Source organism: Zootoca vivipara, chromosome 5, assembly GCF_965207765.1.
Source record: "Zootoca vivipara chromosome 5, rZooViv2.hap1.1, whole genome shotgun sequence".
Lineage (NCBI taxonomy): Eukaryota > Metazoa > Chordata > Lepidosauria > Squamata > Lacertidae > Zootoca > Zootoca vivipara.
In genome coordinates this window covers 9700057-9719989 of record NC_142588.1, presented here as the reverse complement: position 1 = coordinate 9719989, position 19933 = coordinate 9700057, and the positions used below count along the sequence as shown (strand labels likewise).

General features: G+C 46.6%; 1 protein-coding gene and 1 non-coding gene across 3 annotated transcripts in view; one reads left to right on the top strand and one right to left on the bottom strand.

The window, feature by feature from the left end:
- Positions 1–497: 497 nt before the first annotated feature.
- Positions 498–19933, top strand: part of ARHGAP22 (Rho GTPase activating protein 22) — a 30138-nt gene continuing 10702 nt past the window's right edge. The window contains exons 1-4 of one of the 2 annotated variants that reach the window (XM_060275117.2): positions 498–665; positions 2418–2505; positions 11068–11196; positions 19350–19557. In XM_060275117.2, coding sequence (XP_060131100.2) covers positions 582–665; positions 2418–2505; positions 11068–11196; positions 19350–19557 — 509 coding nt within the window. In that variant the 5' untranslated portion in view covers positions 498–581. Of the gene's footprint in view, positions 666–2417; positions 2506–11067; positions 11197–13254; positions 13595–19349; positions 19558–19933 lie in introns of those variants that run through there. The other variant, XM_035137486.3, reaches the window with a different exon arrangement.
- TRNAQ-CUG (transfer RNA glutamine (anticodon CUG)) lies at positions 6615–6688 on the bottom strand. Its single transcript has one exon. It is a non-coding gene; the product is annotated as a tRNA-Gln (tRNA).

The following is a 19933-nucleotide window of genomic DNA, read 5'->3' as shown; positions in this document are numbered from 1 at the left end:
GATACCATTGATCCATAAAATGAAAGCAATAAACAATGTACTGCAGTCACACAATCAATCCATCCATCCGTCAATCAATCAGTAGCTGAACTGGGTTCCACACCCAGTTCACAAAAACAAAACAAAAAAGCCACAAAAACGCAAAATAAATAGCAAAAACAGACAGACCTCAGCATAGCACTCAGAACGGAAGTGTGGCACTCAGGATGCAAGTGTGGCACTCAAATCGGAAGCGTAACACTCAAAACGGAGCATGTTCGGCTTCTGAAAAAAGTTCGCAAACCGGAACATTTAATTCCGGGTTTGCAGTGTTTGGGTTCCAAGTTGTTTGACTACTAAGCCATTCGAGAACCATGGTACTACTATACAGAAAAATGTTCTGTCTTTGTCTTCTTTAGTGAATGTTTTATTATTATTATTATTATTAAAAGGGAAAAAAGTAGATCCCCCCTCTCTTTTGCTTAGACCGCTCCAAGAGCCTGGTGATGGGGGATCCCCCTGGTTTGCCCTGCCGGCCTTGCTCCCCCTGCCGACAAGAGCCAGCCCTGAAACGTGGCTGGCTGAAGAAGCAGAGAAGCATCATGAAGAACTGGCAGCAGCGCTGGTTTGTCCTTCATGGCAACCAGCTCCTGTACTATAAGAACGAGGATGAGGTCAAGCCACAGGTAAGGCGCCACTGGGCTGGAATTGAGAAAAGGTAGTCAGCAATCTGTAGAGACCCTTGGTGGGACTCCTAGAATCATAGAATCATAGAGTTGGAAGAGACCACAAAGGCCATCCAGTCCAACCCCCTGCCAAGCAGGAAACACCATCAAAGCATTCCTGACATATGCCTGTCAAGCCTCTGCTTAAAGACCTCCAAAGAAGGAGACTCCACCACACTCCTTGGCAGCAAATTCCACTGCCGAACAGCTCTTACTGACAGGAAGTTCTTCCTAATGTTTAGGTGGAATCTTCTTTCTTGTAGTTTGAATCCATTGCTCCATGTCCGCTTCTCTGGAGCAGCAGAAAACAACCTTTCTCCCTCCTCTATATGACATCCTTTCATATATTTGAACATGGCTATCATATCACCCCTTAACCTTCTCTTCTCCAGGCTAAACATACCCAGCTCCCTAAGCCGTTCCTCATAACCCTAAGCCGTTCCTCCTGTCTGTGGTTGTGTGGCTGTGTGGCTGCTTTAACTGCCTTGCATATCTGGCTGTGTCTGTTCTGTCCAAAGGCTTCGTTGGCGATCACCCGTAGCCGAGTAAGATTGTCCTTCAAAACAGGATTTTAGCAGTGAGTCCGTAAGTGACTGTGGAGGCCAATTCTGGATCCACACGTCCTTCTGCAGTGGGAACATAGGTTTCCAGGTGGGAGTTGATCACAGTGTGGATTTGCCAAGCGTGCCTTCCTCTTAGCACATTTCTCCCTTTTGCCCTGAGTTCAAGCATCTTCAAAATCCATGACACCTTTGGTAAAGGCTGTTCTCCAGCTGGAGCGTTTGCAGGCCAGTGTTTCCCAATTGTCAGTGTTTATACTACTTTTTTATTTTTTAGATTTGCCTTGATAGAGTCTTTAAACCTCTTTTGTTGACCACCAGCATTACGCTTTCCATTTTTAAGTTTGGAATAGAGTAGTTGCCTTGGAGGGACCCAGGTGGCGCTGTGGGTTAAACCACAGAGTTTAGGGCTTGCTGATCAGAAGGTCAGCGGTTCGAATCCCTACAACGGGGTGAGCTCTCGTTGCTCGGTCCCAGCTCCTGCCAACCTAGCAGTTCGAAAGCACGTCAAAATGCAAGTAGATAAATAGGGACCGCTACAGTGGGAAGGTAAACGGCGTTTCCATGTGCTGCTCTGGTTTGCCAGAAGTGGCTTTGTCATGCTGGCCACATGACCTGGAAGCTATACGCCGGCTCCCTCGGCCAATAATGCGAGATGAGCGCGCAACCCCAGAGTCGGTCACGACTGGACCTAATGGTCAGGGGTCCCTTTACCTTTACCTTTAATAATAATAATAATAATAATGATAATAATATTTTGTTTATATCCCACCCGTCTGACTGGGTTTCTCCAACCACTCTGGGTGGCTTCCAACGTACTATATAAAAACATAAAACATTTTCTTAAAAAACTTTCCTGCCTTAGCTGCCTTCATTTAGTTAGTTATCTCCTTGGCTCGGGGATTTCATAACTCCATGCCCTCCAACATTTCTCTGATGGAAATAGGGACATCCTAAGGAATCAGAAACCGGGGTGGCTTCTGTAAATCCAGGACTGACCTTGGAAAATAGGGACACTTGGAGGGCATCTTTTGGATCTATGGGGAGCTGAACGACCCTCTTTCTGTATGCTGTTTACCTTCCACATTTACATTTCAAATGTCTACTTGCCTTCTGTTCCCTGACTACTTCTCTCTTTTTTTGCCAATTTCAGGGGTTCATCCCTTTGCAAGGCAATCAGGTGAATGAAGTGGCCTCCTATCCTGAGGAGCCAGGGAAGTACCTCTTTGAAATTTCTCCAGGTAGGCCTGCCTTTGGGTCTCCTTTGTCTTGATCATATGGTTCCAATTTGATGAGTGGAGCAGGGAAGTGGCGTAACGCAATGGTGGGGCATTTTAATGTTTAATTCTGATAGGAAATGCTCTGCTGGGGTCGAGGGGACAAAAAAGGGGGGGCTGAGGAAGGTCAGTTGTGAGGGAGTGAGAAATGCACCTCTTCTCATCTGAGAAATGTTAAGAGGGTATGAGATGCTTTAGGGATGCAGGTGGTACTGTGGTCTAACCACTGGGCCTCTTGGGCTTGCCGATTAGAAGGTTGGCAGTTCGAATCCCCACAACAGAGTGAGCTCCCATTGCTTTGTCCCAGCTCCTGCCAACCTAGCAGTTCAAAAGCACGCCAGTGCAAGTAGATAAATAGGTACCGCTGCGGCGGGAAGGCAAACGGTGTTTCCGTGCACTCTGGTTTCTGTCACAGTGTCCTGTTGCACCAGAAGCGGTTTAGCCATGCTGGCCACATGACCCAGAAAGCTGTCTGTGGACAAACGCCGGCTCCCTCAGTCTGAAAGCGAGATGAGCGCCGCAACCCCATAGTCGCCTTTGACTGGACTTAACAATCCAGGGCCCCTTTACCTTTACCTATGAGATGTTTTAGACTACACCTTCCATCAACCTGAGCCTGTTGTAGTTCAAAACACCCAGGAGACACCAAATTGACAATGGCTGTCTTAAACAGCCTGTTCCTGTTTTTGCTTGGATTCCTCTTGCCATGATTGTCTTAGGCCTACACTCTGGAGGAACTTGCTGTTTTGTAGCTACTCTTTAGCTGTCAACAGGTTTTGAACAACAACTGTTGTGCTTGTTTTGATGCTGAACATCAGCATGCTCTCTGCAAAAAGAGTCCAAGGACTTGGCTACCTTAGTCAAAATACAGCGTTATACAGCACCAGATGGCTGAACTCGCAACTCAATCATATTTTCAATTGGTTTTTTTGCAGAGCATTTTTAAAGAGCTGCGTACATCTAGCCACACATGCACATCCATACAGGTTCATGCGAGAGTGAGTATGGCTATGCTTAAGCTAAGTATAGGTGGCGCTGTGGGTTAAGCCTAAGGCTTCCCGATTAGAAGGTCGGCGGTTCAAATCCCCACAACAGGGTGAGCTCCCATTGCTCGGTCCCTGCTCCTGCCAACCTAGCAGCTCAAAAGCTTGAAGTGCAAGTAGATAAATAGGTACCACTCTGGCAGGAAGGTAAATGGTGTTTCCATTCTGGTTCGCCAGAAGCGGCTTTGTCATGTTGGCCACATGACCCGGAAGCTGTACGCTGGCTCCCTCGGCCAGTGAAGTGAGATGAGCGCCGCAACCACAGAGTCGTCCGCGACTGGACCTAAGGGTCAGGGGTCCCTTCACCTTTAACTAAGCTAAGTATATAAAAGCAGGGACTAGAAACCAAAATTGTGACAGCAGGGACAGCAAGCAAGCTAACAAACCATGCAGGCACAAACCAGAGCTTAGGAAGACCGTGGGGTCAAGCAAGGATCAGCTGGAACTCAAAGCCCTTTGTACTCCTATCTGCCCCGAAGACTCCAAAAACCAGTCAGTTCATGCGGTTACTTCACTGAGAAAGCCACTGCCTGAATATTGGTAATTCACCACATGGGGGAACTGAGCACATAGCTATAGTCCAAGACAGCACTTTGATACCAGAATGTCCTCCATGTTTGAAAATGTTACATGCTCCTATACAGTGGCACCTTGGCTCTCAAACTTAATCCATTCCAGAAGTCCGTTCCAAAACCAACGCGTTCCAAAACCAAGGCACGCTTTCCCATAGAAATTAATGCAAAATGGATTCATCCGTCCCAGACTTTTAAAAACAACCCCTAAAACAGCAATTTAACATGGATTTTACTATCTAACGAGACCACCGATCCATAAAACGAAAGCAATAAACAGTCACACAATCAATCAGCAGCTGAACTGGGTTCAACACAGTCACAAAAACAAAACAAAAAGAGCCGCAAAAACAAAAACGCAAAATAAATAGCAAAAACAGCTCAGTGCAACACTCAAAATGGAATTGTGGCACTCAAAACGAAGCACGTTCAGCTTCCAGAAAAAGTTCACAACCAGGACACTTACTTCCGGGTTTGCAGTGTTTGGGTTGCAAGTTGTTTGAGTATCAAGGCGTTTGAGAACCAAGCTACCACTGTAGTTCTCTCATAGCTGACCACAGAACTGCAGGGCTTTCTATTCTTATTACAAAAGGGGGGGTCATGTTTAGAGGCTTGCCTCCACACCTGGGTGCCCCTAAATGTAATTTTTTTATCACCCTGGTAGGTAGGGTGGTGGTGGTTGTTGTTTTAGTGCAGGAGTCAGCAAACTTTTTCAGCAGGGGGCCGGTCCACTGTCCCTCAGACCTTGTGGGGGGGGCGGGCTGTATTTTGAAAAAATATATATGAACGAATTCCTATGCCCCACAAATAACCCCGAGATGCATTTTAAATAAAAACACACATTCTACTCATGTAAAAACACCAGGCAGGCCCCACAAATATCCCAGAGATGCATTTTAAATAAAAGGACACATTCTACTCATGTAAAAACATGCTGATTCCCGGACCATCCGCGGGCCGGGTTTAGAAGGCGATTGGGCTGCATCCGGCCCCCGGGCCTTAGTTTGGGGACCCCTGTTTTAGTGTTTCTTCTCCAGGAATATAGCGGGGAATTTTGAGCGGCAGTCTCCGAACATTTTGCAGCTGTGGCCCTCCTCACATTTACTAGCTGCCAAATCTCACTGGGGCAAATGGATTTACTTGGAAGCAAGCTTTGAGCTCAGTTCAACCTTAATAAGTAAGATAAAAAGGTAAAGGGACCCCTGACCAGTTGTGACCGACTCTGGGGTTGTGGCGCTCATCTCGCATTATTGGCTGAGGGATCCAGCGTATAGCTTCCAGGTCATGTGGCCAGCATGACAAAGCCGCTTCAGGCAAACCAGAGCAGCACATGGAAACACCGTTTACCTTCCCGCTTGGAGCGGTACCTATTTGTCTACTTGCACTTTGACGTGCTTTCAAACTGCTAGGTTGGCAGGAGCTGGGACCAAGCAACGGGAGCTCACCCCATCGCGGGGATTCGAACTGCTGACCTTCTGTTCAGCAAGCCCTAGGCTCTGTGGTTTAAACCACAGATAAACCCGAGCAATTAGCCCTTACTACTTTTCTGTGAGCATAAAGTTGGACCCCATCACCACCCCTTTCCCTTTCCTCACAGGTCTGTTTGCAGGGTGTGCCAGAGAACCAGATAAAAATTTTAAGGTTGTTGTGTTTTTTTAAAAAAAAAGATGTGCTGAGCTCCGTTAGAGCATTCTCATGCCGCTCCCATTACCGAACAGGCTCCGTGATCACATTTGCATTGCACAGTCATTTGCTTCCATTATTCTCCTGCTTGAGCTCCCGAGAGTTTAATTGACTCAAGTGAGCTGTGGCTTACTTGACAGCGCGAGCCCCAGGGCGTCATCAGGGATAATTGGGGGGTGTAAGTTCCGGGGTACTTACTTGTGCACATGATAAAGTGTTCCACTCATGGCGGCAGCAACCAAATGATTACCGTGGAGCTGCCATTAAATGCTTCAATTACTAGCTAACATTTGCACCTAGGTTTAATTAACTGCACTGGCGAATAAGCTCGACTCAGCTTCCTGAATTAGGTTACAACGTTCACTGCAGTCCAAGTAACAATATAGAGGGCTTCTGAATGGGTGCGGGGTTTTTTTTTTTAATGGCACCAGTGCTCAGCATACATGCAAGTTTTTTTGCAGTGCCCTCGCAACCTCATTATTGGCATCAAAATGCCAGCTCATTCCACACAAACATCCTTTAATCCAGATTTTTCTTCTTTGGTGAAATTTAAAAAAACAAACCTATTGCCAGAAACCTTTTGACAGCATTACGCTTCTCCGCCCCCCCCCCAAAAGCACCTCAACTCTACTCCCATTTGCCACTGCTGTCATTTACATGCGATAAGGGCGGCTTGGGAGTGGATGAGGGGAAGACAGTTGGTGCCATAGAATTGTAGAGCTGGAAGGGACCCCAAGGGTCATCTAGTCCAACCCTCTGCATTGCAGGAAAGTTTTGCCCAACATGGGGCTCGAACCCACGACCCTGAGATTCAGAGTCCCGTGCTCTACCGACTAAGCTACCTCAAGCATCTTTGCTGCTTCTCTTGATACCATGTCAAGACAAGGGATGGGCTTAGCCCCATGTCTGGAAGTTCTGAGACTTAGTGCTACTGTAATCCCAGATTTCGGATGAGGTGAAGCCAGAGGTTCACTCGGTCACTGGTGAATGGAAGTCTTTTTGCACATGCCCAGATGCACACATACTATCACACATAAAAAACAAGATGCATTGCAATGAATGGTTGGTAGATCACTCATTGTTCTCCTCCTGGACTTCACCTTCCATGGACCAGCGTACTCTTGAGACAAGTTGCATGTCAATGTCCCCCGCCCCTCATGGAAATAATGACACATCAATTAAGGTTAATGGGAAGAAAAGGCCACAACTTTATTGGTTACGGATGTTGAGCGGTATTGGCTTAGGCCAGGCACCCCCAAACTGCGACCCTCCAGATGTTTTGGACTACAACTCCCATGATCCCTAGCTAACAGGACCAGTGGTTGGGGAAGATGGGAATTGTAGTCCAAAACATCTGGAGGGCCCAAGTTTGAGGATGACTGGCTTAGGCATTGGACCCTAACTGGCTATATCCGACCCCAACCTAACTGGCTATATCCGGGAAGTGAACATTGACAAGGAACTCCCCTTGGGGTCACCGATAGGGGCGTGCCTTAGGCCCTAACCTCCACAGGCTTCGGACAGGGCCACGCCCATACCTGCCAAGCTCCAGCCTGAGAAATAAGGGACTGGACCGGAAGTAGCAGACCGGAAGTAGCGCTGCCGCCATTTTGGAACTGGGTGGAGCATGCTCAAAAGCGACTTTTGATGCTGCTCTGCCCTGTTCCAAAATGGCCACCGCACCAGAAGTCGCGCTGCAGCCATTTTGGAACTGGGCAAAGCAGCATTAAAAGTCAATTCTGAGCATGCTCCGCCCAGTTCCAAAATGGCCGCCGCGCCAGAATAAACCGGGGAAAAACAAAAACATCTGTTTTTTCGGCTGGGGACAGCTGGAAAAACGGGGGTTTCCCGGGGAATACGGGAGACTTGGCAGCTATGGCCACGCCCCCGGAATCCTTTAACGGAATACCCCTCAATTTTGGGGGGCAGGTGATGGCACTACCTCCCCTCCTCCTGACTTCAACATTAATATCCCAATGCCTAACCGTCAAACTAAGAGTTGTGACGCATTGCTATGAGGTAGGCCAGGCATGTCAAACCTGCGGCCCTCCAGATGTTTTGGCCTACAACTCCCATTATCCCTAGCTAGCAGGAGCAGTGGTTGGGGAAGATGGGAATTGTAGTCCAAAACATCTGGAGGGCCGCAGGTTTGACATGCCTGAGGTAGGCCAAAAACCGAATGGCCGGTGCTAATTTGCCAATTGGGGAAAAAATCCTACCAGGCCCCTCAATGGCGACCAACTGAGGTCCATAGCAAGGTCAAGAGCAGGCATCCCCAAACGTCGGCCCTCCAGATGTTTTGGACTACAATTCCCATCTTCCCCAACCACTGGTCCTGTTAGCTAGGGATCATGGGAGTTGTAGGCCAAAACATCTGGAGGGCCGCAGTTTGGGAATGCCTGGTCAAGAGAGAAGATCTAAAGGGTGGGTGGGTGGGCGGCAAAAACCAATGCAGCTGGTGAGCGGGACAAAGAGGGGGATTCCCGCCCGCGCCCCTGCTTAAGTAGTGCAGGACATGCCCCCAGGTCGACTGGATTGGTTGGCCTGCAGACAGCGCGGGCAGCAATCCCACCTATCACTCAGGGGCTGAGCACCCGGCCCCTGCGCGCGTGGCTGGGTCGTGACTGCCCACAACCCCACCTCCTCTTCAGGGCAGAAGTGGCTTTCCCCGCTAGAAGCAGAGGGGGCAATTCCAAAAAAGGATAGATTGAGCTCAGCTTTTCTGCCACCTGCTCTCAATTGTCGCTACTGGCCTTACAGGTGAGTAAGCGGGGGGGGGGGAGGAAAGGCAGAGAAAGTTTATGAAGTAGGGCATATGAAAATGAGCGCAGTCAGTAAGGGGTTAACAGGAGAAGTGCTTTTTCTATCTCTTCAGGGGTAATGAGAAAGTATCCTTCTGCTTGCACTTTCCCCCTCACCACCCTGAAAGGAAAAGAGCTCAACGATTGTCATTTTTTAAAAAGCGAGAGCTGGAATTTGCAGGCGAGCTCCCATGGGAGTCAGGTCCCCTGTAGCTACAGGCCTGGTGAAAATTCGCAAGCACGCAAAATGTCCCTGCCTCCTGCAGAAACGAAAGGCATCTGCCCTCAAGCTTGGAATATTCAAAAGTAGTGACATCCCAGGGTGAACGCAGCCACCAGCAGATTGCAGATGAAATGTGTGGGAACAAATGTACATCATCACACCTTCCTATCAAATTCTTGTCTGTTTTAGGAGATTAAGCCTTTTTTAAACAATGTCTTATAAAGGTGTGTCTGTGTGCAAGTAGGCCATATAAGTGCCCTACATATATCTTCAAAGACATTTGCATGTTGTTTTTCTTATTACTTTATTGCCAGCACCCGCCTGGTTAAAATGCTATTTTAGCCTGGGTTAAAATAGGCAGCCCTAAGTAGTTAGTGCAATCAGGTGTTGCTCATAGACATTCTAGCTTTTTAATCAATCCATTTCAGCATGGGAAGACTAGGAAGGACTTTGTCAGCTGCGCAGAGTAGAATAACAATACAAGTTTGGGGTTTGTTTTGTTGTCTTGTTCAAAGGTGGCTCAACATTTCGCACAGGGAGGCAATTGTCTCTCTGGCAACAGATGCTGGGGAACAGAAGTGGCAGCTCCCCCCCCATTTTTCCCAAGTACCCCAACCATTCCCCTCTGTTGGAGATCGGAGCTATGAGTGCATAGGCCATTTACCCTCTAAACTAGCCTGCCCTTGGAAGCACGCAAAGAAGTTATCCAATTTCCAATGTTGAGTAAGATCTGGACCCCCCCCCCAATTGTCCCCAAACCCCGGGCTTACCTGGCAGCAAATTAGTGTGCCGGGTTCAAAATCCAAGCAAAGTCCAAAGGTCAGGAAACGAAGTTCAAGTAGCCAAGTCTGAAGTCCAGCAGTTGGGATACAGTTCAGAGTCAACTCCAAAGCACAGTCCCGTGGAGGTTGAGGAGCATCCAAGACAAGGTCCATCAACCAGCCAAGTAGATGTACTGAGCATGCTCATTGCAGCATCAGGGCTTGATGAGGCAGGCAACCCTCACCTGTTCTAAGCCTACTCCAGCTGAGGATTCACATCTCTCCTCCCAGAGCTAGCGAGCCCCACCTGGCCAGCTTTGTCTCTGGCAACACAATATATTGAAGCAGCCCTGGCCTTTCCATGCTTACTTCCTGAAGTATATTGGGGCGGGCAGAATGCAGAGATAAAGTGGCCATCAACCCATAGAATACAAATCTCTGCTGTCAGGAATTAGCTGGAGCTGTTTTCCACTGTGAACGCAGATGGATATTTCCAAACATATGCCGAGTTGCCATGCTTCTAGGATTAAGGGAGGATATTAGGCCAGTCTTTTATTATTATTATTATTTACAGGTAGGTAGCCGTGTTGGTCTGAGTCAAAACAAAATAAAAAAATTCCTTCAGTAGCACCTTAAAGACCAACTAAGTTGTTATTTTGGTATGAGCTTTCGTGTGCATGCACACTTCGTCAGATATAGTGTGCATGCACACGAAAGCTCATACCAAAATAAAAACTTAGTTGGTCTTTATTATTATTATTGTTTATTTATTTTGACATCTTCACTGAAAGTTCAAACAATTCATAATTATATGTGCACTAAACATGGTGAGGCATCAATAAAAGAAAAAAAAGGAGGGGGGAGAAACAGCCCCCATGTATAAGGGAAAATAAAAAGGGGGGGGGACCCAAAACTGTATACTTTACAAAGTTGTTCTTGTACTTCACCAGCATAGCTGTCAAGTTTTCCCTTTTCTCACGAGGAAGCCTATTCAGCATAAGGGAATTTCCCTTTTAAAAAAGGGAGAACTTAACAGCTATGTTCACCAGATCTTAACCAATTGCAGTATTTGTAAGAATTACAGTATTACAGTATTTGTAAAAATGGATTCCAAGTATCATTGAATTTGTCCATGGCAAGTCTGCGTTTATATGCAAATTGTTCATACGTTGCGAGTTTGTATAAGTCTTCAATCCAATCGTAGAAGGGAGCTGCATTTTTATTTTTCCAATTCATCCATATCAGTCTTTTTACTATGGTAAGGGCGCAGAGAGTCCATTCATATTGTCCTTTTGTAAGGTTCCATGTGCTGGATATATAATTCAAGAGTTTTGAGCTTGACATTAACCACTATACGTCAAATGAAGCACTATACATTTATACCAGGGAAGAGTAGAGGTTACGTTCTGTACAGATAGTAACGGGAGTGTGTCTTCTTTCCAGGTGGCACAGCAGGTCGGGATAAGGTGCCCATCCACCACGAAGCCTTCTTGTTCATGGCTAGCTCCCAGAATGATATGGAAGATTGGGTGAAAGCTATACGGCGGGTAATATGGACACCCTTCACTGGAGGTATGATTCACAGCTCTCATTCACATAACCTAAATCCCTTTCTCTCAGGGTAATGTAGCAAATTGGTCTGAAGCTCAACATCAAAAAAAACTAAGATCATGGCCTCTTGTCCCATCACCTCCTGGCAAATAGAAGGGGAAGGAATGGAGGCAGTGAGAGATTTTACTTTCTTGGGCTCCGTGACCACTGCAGATGGTGACAGCAGTCACGAAATTAAAAGACGCCTGCTTCTTGGGAGAAAAGCAATGGCAAACCTAGACAGCATCTTAAAAAGCAGGGACATCACCTTGCCAACAAAGGTCCGTATAGTTAAAGCTATGGTTTTTCCAGTAGTGAAGTATGGAAGTGAGAGCTGGACCATAAAGAAGGCTGATTGTCGAAGAATTGATGCTTTTGAATTACTATGGTGCTGGAGGAGACTCTTGAGAGTCTGCAAGAAGATCAAACCTATCCATTCTTAAGGAAATCAGCCTGAGTGCTCACTGGAAGGACAGATCCTGAAGCTGAGGCTACAGTACTTTGGCTACCTCATGAGAGGAGAAGCCTCCCTGGAAAAGACCCTGATGTTGGGAAAGATGGAGGGCACAAGGAGAAGGGGACGACAGAGGACGAGATGGTTGGACAGTGTTCTCAAAGCTACTAGCATGAGTTTGACCAAACTGCAGGAGGCAGTGGAAGACAGGGGTGCCTGGCATGCTATGGTCCATGGGGTCACGAAGAGTTGGACACAACTAAACAACAACAAAATGTAGCAAATGGTTATGCAGGGAACACCTCCAACCAACATGTGGCCTCTATCCAAGTCCAAAGGTTCGGAGTTTTGTTGTTTTCATTCTTGGGAAAGTTCATGAAAAGAGCAGGTCTATCGTGGAGGCCTGTGCTCTTGGTTTGGCTTGCAGAGCTCTTCTAAAGTTCATTTCTCTAAGCAGTTGATACAGTTGGTGTTCGCAGCTTTGAGGTGGCAAAAACCTTATCACCCACTTTATTCTGACCACACCTGGAGTCCTGCGTCCATTTCTGGGCGCCACAATTTAAGGAGGATATTGACAGGCAAGGGTGACCAAGATGATAAATGGTCAGGAAACCCAGCCTTATGAGGAATAGTTGAGGGAGTTGGGTATGCTTAGCCTAAAAAAAGAGGACACTGAAGGGAGATATAATAGCCATCTTCAAATATCTAATCGGTTGTCACATGAAGGATGGTTTCTCCTGCTCGGGTGGGTAGAACCTGGAATAATGGCTTCAAGTTACAAGAAAGGAGATTTCAACTAAACACCAGGAAGAAATTTCTGGTAGTAAGATCTGTCTGACAGTGGAATGAACTTAGAAGGTGGTGGACTCTCCTTCCTTGAAGGCTTTTAAGCAGAGGTTGGATGGCCATCTGTTAGGGATGCTTCAGCTGATATTCCTGGATTGCATGGGATTGGATGTGATGACCCTCAGGGTCCCTTTGAACTCTACACTTGGTGCTCTCCAAACGTTTTGAACTACAGATCCCATTATCCCTGCCCATTGGCCGTGTTAGTTGGAGCTGATGGTAGCTGCAGTCCAGAATATCTGGAGGGCACCAGTTTGGGAAAGGCCGGATTAGGAAATCTAGGTGCTTACAGTAACTTGGATGGGGAACAAACTTGCCTTTTCAATCCAGTGGAGTTCTACCCGGCCAAACCTTTGATACTTTCAGCAACCAGGTCATTGTGCCTACTTATGCTTGATATTTCTGAGCCATTGAGTCCGTGGAGAAACATTGGGTCAATCTGTGCTTCTCTTCATGGCCGACAAGCACCCTCTGTTGACGGAAGGCATTAAGCTGGTGCCTGGCAGGCAGCAGCGTTGAGGCAGCCCAGGAATGTTTCACTGGAAGGGACAGACAGCATGGCATGGTGCCGACTGCACGCTTCTGGAAGTCATCAAGAAGATCTCTGATAAGACCCTGAATTTCATGCTCAGCCCACGGGGGAGACATTTGTTAAAACCTGTGACCCAGACTGGGTTGCTGTTTACCTTGGCTGCAACTGGGAGGAGTGCGGAGAGTGGGCAAGACTCTACCTGCCTTGCCTCCTTTGCCGCTGCATTGGAAGCTAGCGAGCTCCCCGTTTTCATTGGATATTTCAAATGCTTTAGCAACAAGTCATAATTAATGCCGAGCGAGTCGTGGCGCTGAGGCCAGATGTGCTGCCATGATTTAATCCTCTGCAGCCGGAGGGGAGCCGTGAGGCTGCTCTCCGTGTTGCAGCAGAGTCTTTGTGGGCAACCGAGGCTGCACAGGGACCCAGAATGTGTCTAATGCCTGGAGTCAAGACCTTCCTCCTCTGCCGCTCCTGTTCCATCACGTTGCCAGACTTCTGCTGGGTGTTGAGAGGCTGCCATGCACCCAGGTGCTGCGCCACAACCAGAGGTAAGGTGCAGGGGGAAAGCCGCAGTCATTTCTCAGATGGGAAAGCTTACAAGGTCAGGCAGGGGGTCGGAGCTTCTGCTGAAGGCTTGCCTTCGCTTGTCGGGCTGAAAGCTCCCTTCAGCGGAGAATTGAGGGCCAGCGTTTTGTATGGGCAGCTCAAACTCATGAGTGAAAGACGGCTGCAGGGCAACGGCGATGTAGGCATCTTCAGCTCTACGATGGCCTCTGCCATCAAACGTCGGCCATCAAACCATGGGTCTTTCTGGGCCTTACCGGTATTTATCAAACTCTATTTACTCCTGCGCTGCAAGGGGGTTGGACTAGATAATCCTCAGGGTCCCTTCCAACTCCACAATTTTAGGATTCTAAGCCATTGATCATCATGCCGCCAATATAGGGTTGTTGTTTTTTTCCATCAGACCGTAGGTTTTGGATGCTGAAAGTGCTGATTCTGCCTGTATGCACATGGTGTGCTGGCTGGTTTTTGCAGTGAGGATGCCAATATGATTGTGTTTACATGTGACCTGTATTCAGCAGCACAGCTGAACCTTAAAGCTGCCCATTCATCTTGACACACACACACACACACACACACACAGGAAAGTGTCCCAGTGTAACCAACACACACAAAGAAATATAGAAAGCAAAGAAGTGAGAGCTTGCTGAAATGAGAATAAATACACAAATGGTCCATCTGATAAGATATCGAGCAGCTTTATGCATGCATGCACACACGAGCCAACGCAGGAAAATTTGCCTAGATTAACTATTTACATTTGTATCAATTGAAAATGTGCTTTCATAAAAGTGCGAACGTGTTACTCTCTGCTCTTTTGAGGGCTTGCCTATGTGCAAACCAGAAAGTGCATGATGACTTTGTCTCCCTGAACATGTGTGAACCAGAAGCTCGCGCAAGGAATGCAATCCTACCATCTGGGCAGATGGATGAAACCAACCAACGAATGTATTTTACGTTTTCAGAATTTCGACTCTTGTCTTTGAAGCTGGTGTTGAATTAGGGATTTGTGACGCACTCCAAATATTTTTTCCCCGTCCTCAACATGTCCAGACTTTGTTCTGCTAAGCATTTATTGAGTAACTTATCCCAGATGGAGAGAGAACCTTTCTCCCCCTCCTGTAGTTACAGAATAATTTTGTTTTCTCCACTCAAAGTTATGTCTGCAAGGGCTGTTTAAGAAACAGGCAGCTTGTCTATAAGTATCTCTTCATCCTGCACCAGGTGTGTTGACTTGAGAGCTTGCTTGTCTGTTGGACCTTAGAATACAAGGATGGAAACCTAGCAAGCCATTTTTATTGCTCTTAAACCAAGCCAAACACCTGGCTTCATAAGGAAGGGGAAAGCTCTAGAAAATAAGTTAACTGTTTAGTTCCCATCATCAGCATTGCCTTTTCCTTGAGCTTTTCTATGACTGACAAGCAAACTCTTGGAAATGCACAGTGCCCGTTAAGCTGCCGGATAATGCCAAGAATTGAACACAAGAATTCTAGATCAGATGGACCAATTGGCTGGCCTGTTCAAGGCCGCACTTTCCATCTTTGAACACTTTTGTGGTCTTGTCTTTTTCAACTGTTTTGGGTGTGGCAGCTATTCTGCGCTACGCCAAGCTCCCAACGGGTGCCCATTTGTGACTGGCATCCGCCACCCCAGAAGTTTGGTGACCACTAGGCTTCTCTATCAATTCTTTGCCAGCTAGTTCCCTGTTCAGAATCCTCTCCGCACAACTTTCCTCCCATGGGGTGTTAAGTGCATTCTGCATTTAAGGCACTGTGAGGGGAAATAGCCATGGAGAGGAAGATTTGGAGCACAGAAACAGTGGGTGAAGCAAACTACCCTTCCCCTCGCTGCTTCTCCAATCCCAATGGCTTTTCCAGTTCCAGGTGTGGCGTTGAGAAGCTTAGACACATCTCTGCAAATAGGACATTTTGTTTAGCCCTACATTTAGTGCTGCGCCCCCCCCCCCTTAGCTGATTATCAGAGAGGAACGTCATGAGACCAGAAGAGGCCATTTCAAGCTAGCTAGTTCAGTTGGTTAGAGCATGGTGCTGATAACCCCAAGGTTACAAGTTCAGTCTCCTTACGGAACAGCTGCATGTTCCTGCGTTGCAGGAGGTTGGACTAGATGATCCCTGTGGTTCTAAGACCATTGATCCATCTAGCTTGGTATTGTCGACACTTACTGATAATAATAATAATAATAATAATAATAATAATAATAATAATAATAATAAATTTTATTTATACCCTGCCCTCCCCAGCCAAGACCAAGGCGGCTAACACCAAAAATAAAACAATTGATTAAGATACAACTTAAAAACAAGATTAAATACAAAATTAAAATTAAAATGCAGCCTCATACGGGAGGGAAAAGGGAAAGTGGGGGAGGGGATCAAGTCTTTTCCAGGCCAAATGCCAGGCGGAACAACTCTGTCTTACAGGCCCTGCGGAAAGAAATCAGGTCCCACAGGGCCCTGGTCTCATGAGACAGAGCATTCCACCAGGCCGGAGCCAGTGTTGAAAAGGCCCTGGTTCTAGTTGAGGCTAATCTGACTTCCTTTGGGCCCGTGACCTCTAAGGTGTTACTATTTATGGACCTTAAGGTCCTTCGCGGGGCCGTAAGATTTCGGACATCCCCAACCATCCCTGGAGAGCTTGGGACAGGACCTGCGGCTTTCTGCCCCAAGTCTTTGAGTGGTAGTTGAAGTCCTACTCAGAGTAGAACCTATTGAAATGAATGGGCCTCACTTAGTCATCATGTTCATTAATTTCAGTGGGTAAAACATGGTTGAATGCCACCCTTTGCGGTTATTTCAGCATAGGTACTTCCAGATCCTTTGCAGCTACTTCTCTTTGCAATGCTACAATATTTGAGTCTATGGAATGAGGCCAGAAGCTTCTCGATCAAATGCTTGAGGAACTCTGGCATCTCGATAGAATCATTTTGCTCTAGGGACAGATACTCTAAAATGAGAGTTAGATGTTCTAAAGTGCATCTGATTCTAGGGACGGAATTCAGTAGAGAGATCGGAGTGCAAACACTATTTCTACACTGTCCATGAAGGTGCTTGGTGGTAGGAGAGGAACATTCGTTTGGAGTTTTCTCCACGTTTTGTGCAATCCTAATCTGGCAAAATGCTCCATCAAGTAATGTGAAAGGGGGCAAGCTCGTATATAATAACAGCATCGATTATAGCAGTTACAGTGTTTGCATTCATTCTCTTAATGTAACCCTTACCACAACCTCCTAAAGTTAGGTGGCTATTAATATCTTAATGCTGTGTAGGGGGTGGGGGTGGGGGTGGGGGTGGGGGTGGGCTGAGATAGAATAGTTTGCCTGAAGCCACCTAGTTAGTTCAAAGCAGAGGCAACATTCAGTCAGGACTTCGTGGTTCGCAGTTAGCCTGTTATACCAGCTCTCTCTCTCTCTCATGCACGGAGGCTAGAGCGCCAAAGAATTTCCTTCCCTTGGTTAAGACCTGTTTGCCTCTGGTTCATTTGAAGATATATACTAGTCTTTGAATAATTTTGTTGGAGTGGAGGATCACAAATGCCTTAGGTGCAATTGTTCCACGGAAGTAACCAGTATGCTTCACTACTTCCAAATTACGGGAGGTGTTGGAGAAACAACAGTCTGGGAATCAGCGTGTTTTTACATGAGTAGAATGTGTGCTTTTATTTAAAATGCATCTCTGGGTTATTTGTGGGGCATAGGAATTCCCCCCCCCCCAAATATAGTCCGGCCTTCCTAGCCGACCTCTGATGTAAAGCTAGGATCCAGCTTTTGCACCAAAGGAATTTCTCTTCCACTAGCTGTATTTTATGGAATAGGTTTGATAACATGCCACAAACAGCTGTTGTGGCCTTTATAAGGTACAGGGTCCTCAATTGAATAGGGCAAATTAGTAACCTCAATCTAGGCTTAAGTATTCACATTGTTTAATGTATTTTTAATCTTTGTTGGAAGCTGCTCAGAGTGGCTGGGGGAACCCAGCCAGATGGTTGGGGTACAAATAATAAATTATTATCATTATTATCATCATCATTATTATTATTATTAGACAATATTTATTAATAATATCATTTATAGCAGTTAACACAAACAAGAAAACTGCTGTAACTGGTGAGGAATCACATAAATGAATGAGCCTAATCCTTTCAGGACTTGTCAATTATCCACCTTTATTTAGAAAGTGATTGGTCTATTCCAGCAAGTTTTTTTGAATCCTTGGTCCTTAAGAGTCCTCTCTCTCCCTTTCCTGTCTTTCAGCTTTCTTCTGTCCTTTCAGTTCTTCTCCCCATGACCGTTAGCCAGCTGACTTGGTCTCCATTTGTCCTTTCCCTCCATAGCTGCCAAGTTCCGGCCTGAGAAATAAGGGACTGGACCGGAAGAAGCAAACCGGAAGTAGCGCTGCTGCCATTTTGGAACAGGGCGGAGCATGCTCAGAAGCTACTTTTGATGCTGCTCTGCCCTGTTCCAAAATGGCCGCCGCACCAGAAGTCGCGCTGCAGCCATTTTGGAACTGGGCAAAGCAGCATCAAAAGTCGCTTCTGAGCATGCTCCACCCAGTTCCAAAATGGCTGCCGCGCCAGAATAAACCGGGGGGAAACAAAAAAATCCGTTTTTTCGGCTGGGAACAGCTGGAAAAACAGGGGTTTCCCGGGGAATACGGGAGACTTGGCAGCTATGTTTCCCTCACATTTTATGCCCCTCATAAAACGGCACACATCCCATAACCACGCAGGGCTTCTCCTCGTTCCTCATTAAGGAAGAACTACAATTCTTCAACGGTCCTTTGCAATGTATGATTGGTTACATGTTCCAAGGCAGGATACTGCTGGTGGGGTGCACTTTGACATCACACCTGTGTGTAGACTGCATTTGTGGGGGCTACCTGCCTGAATCTGGGGAAAGGTTCGTACAACCTGAGACTTTGCGATTCCTCTCAAGCCATAGGCACCCGAGCAAAGTGGTGCTGGGGCCTCAAACACCATCTAAGAATGTTTCAGGTCCCAAATGAATTTCCCCATCACCTTTTCCCTTCACTTCATGTAACCTGATGGACTCCGTTCGCCTTGCTTGCCCTCACAACTCCTCCCACATCAAAATTGCATTCCCTCCAACATTTCTCCAGTGAAAACAGGAATGTCCTATGCCATTATTGTTGTTGTTGTTTAGTCGTTTAGTCGTGTCCGACTCTTCATGACCCCATGGACCATAGCACGCCAGGCACTCCTGTCTTGCACTGCCTCCCGCAGTTTAGTCAAACTCATGTTCGTAGCTTCGAGAACACTGTCTAACCATCTCGTCCTCTGTTGTCCCCTTCTCCTAGTGCCATTATTATTGTTCTCCTAGCCATTAATTAATTATTTATTTATTTATTTATTTATTTATTTATTTATTTATTATTATACCCGGGTTGCTCCAGCTATTCTGTGTGGCTTCCAACATAGAGAAAAACATAATGAAACATTAAAAAAAAACTTCCCTAGACAGGGCTGCCTTCAGATGTCTTCTAAAGGTTGTATAGTTACTTATCTCCTTGGCTCGGGGGTCTCATAACTCCATACCTTCCAACATTCCTCCAATAAAAATAGGGGGGCGCCCTAAGGAAAAGCGAAACATTCCAGGATCAATTCAGAAACCAGGACGGCTTCTGTAAACCCGGGGCTGTCCCTGGAAAATAGGCCTGAGATTGTGGACCACCAAAGGTAATGCTTGGCTTCTCCCATTGGCAGGGATCTTTGGTCAACGCTTGGAAGACACAGTCCAATACGAAAAGAAGTGCGGGAAGCACCTGGCTCCGCTTCTGGTGGAGCAATGTGTGGATTTTATCCGGGAGCATGGCCTCGCTGAGGAAGGACTCTTCCGCATGCCTGGGCAAGCCAATTTGGTGAAAGAGCTGCAGGACTCCTTTGACTCTGGGGAGAAGCCTCTGTTTGACAGGTGAACTGGCATTTTTTAAGGGAACCCTAGGAGAGCTGCAAGTCTCCCACGTGTCTGGATTGGGAGATTTCCTGCCGTCATTGTCCCCTCCTCCTGCGGAAGGAGGATCGCCACCGTATTTAGAAAATATCTGAGTTCAGCTGAACCCCCCAGGGCAGTGTACAATTACAAGAAAATATAACCATACTATAAACACTTAACGATTAACCAATACAGAAGTACAGTGGTACCTCTACTTACGAATAACTCTACTTACGAATGTTTCTACTTACGGATGGAGCTCCGTCCGCCATCTTGGATGCGGTTTAGATAGGATTTTTTCTACTTACGAATTTTTAGATAGGGTTGCTTCGACTTACAAATTTTTTCTCGCAAT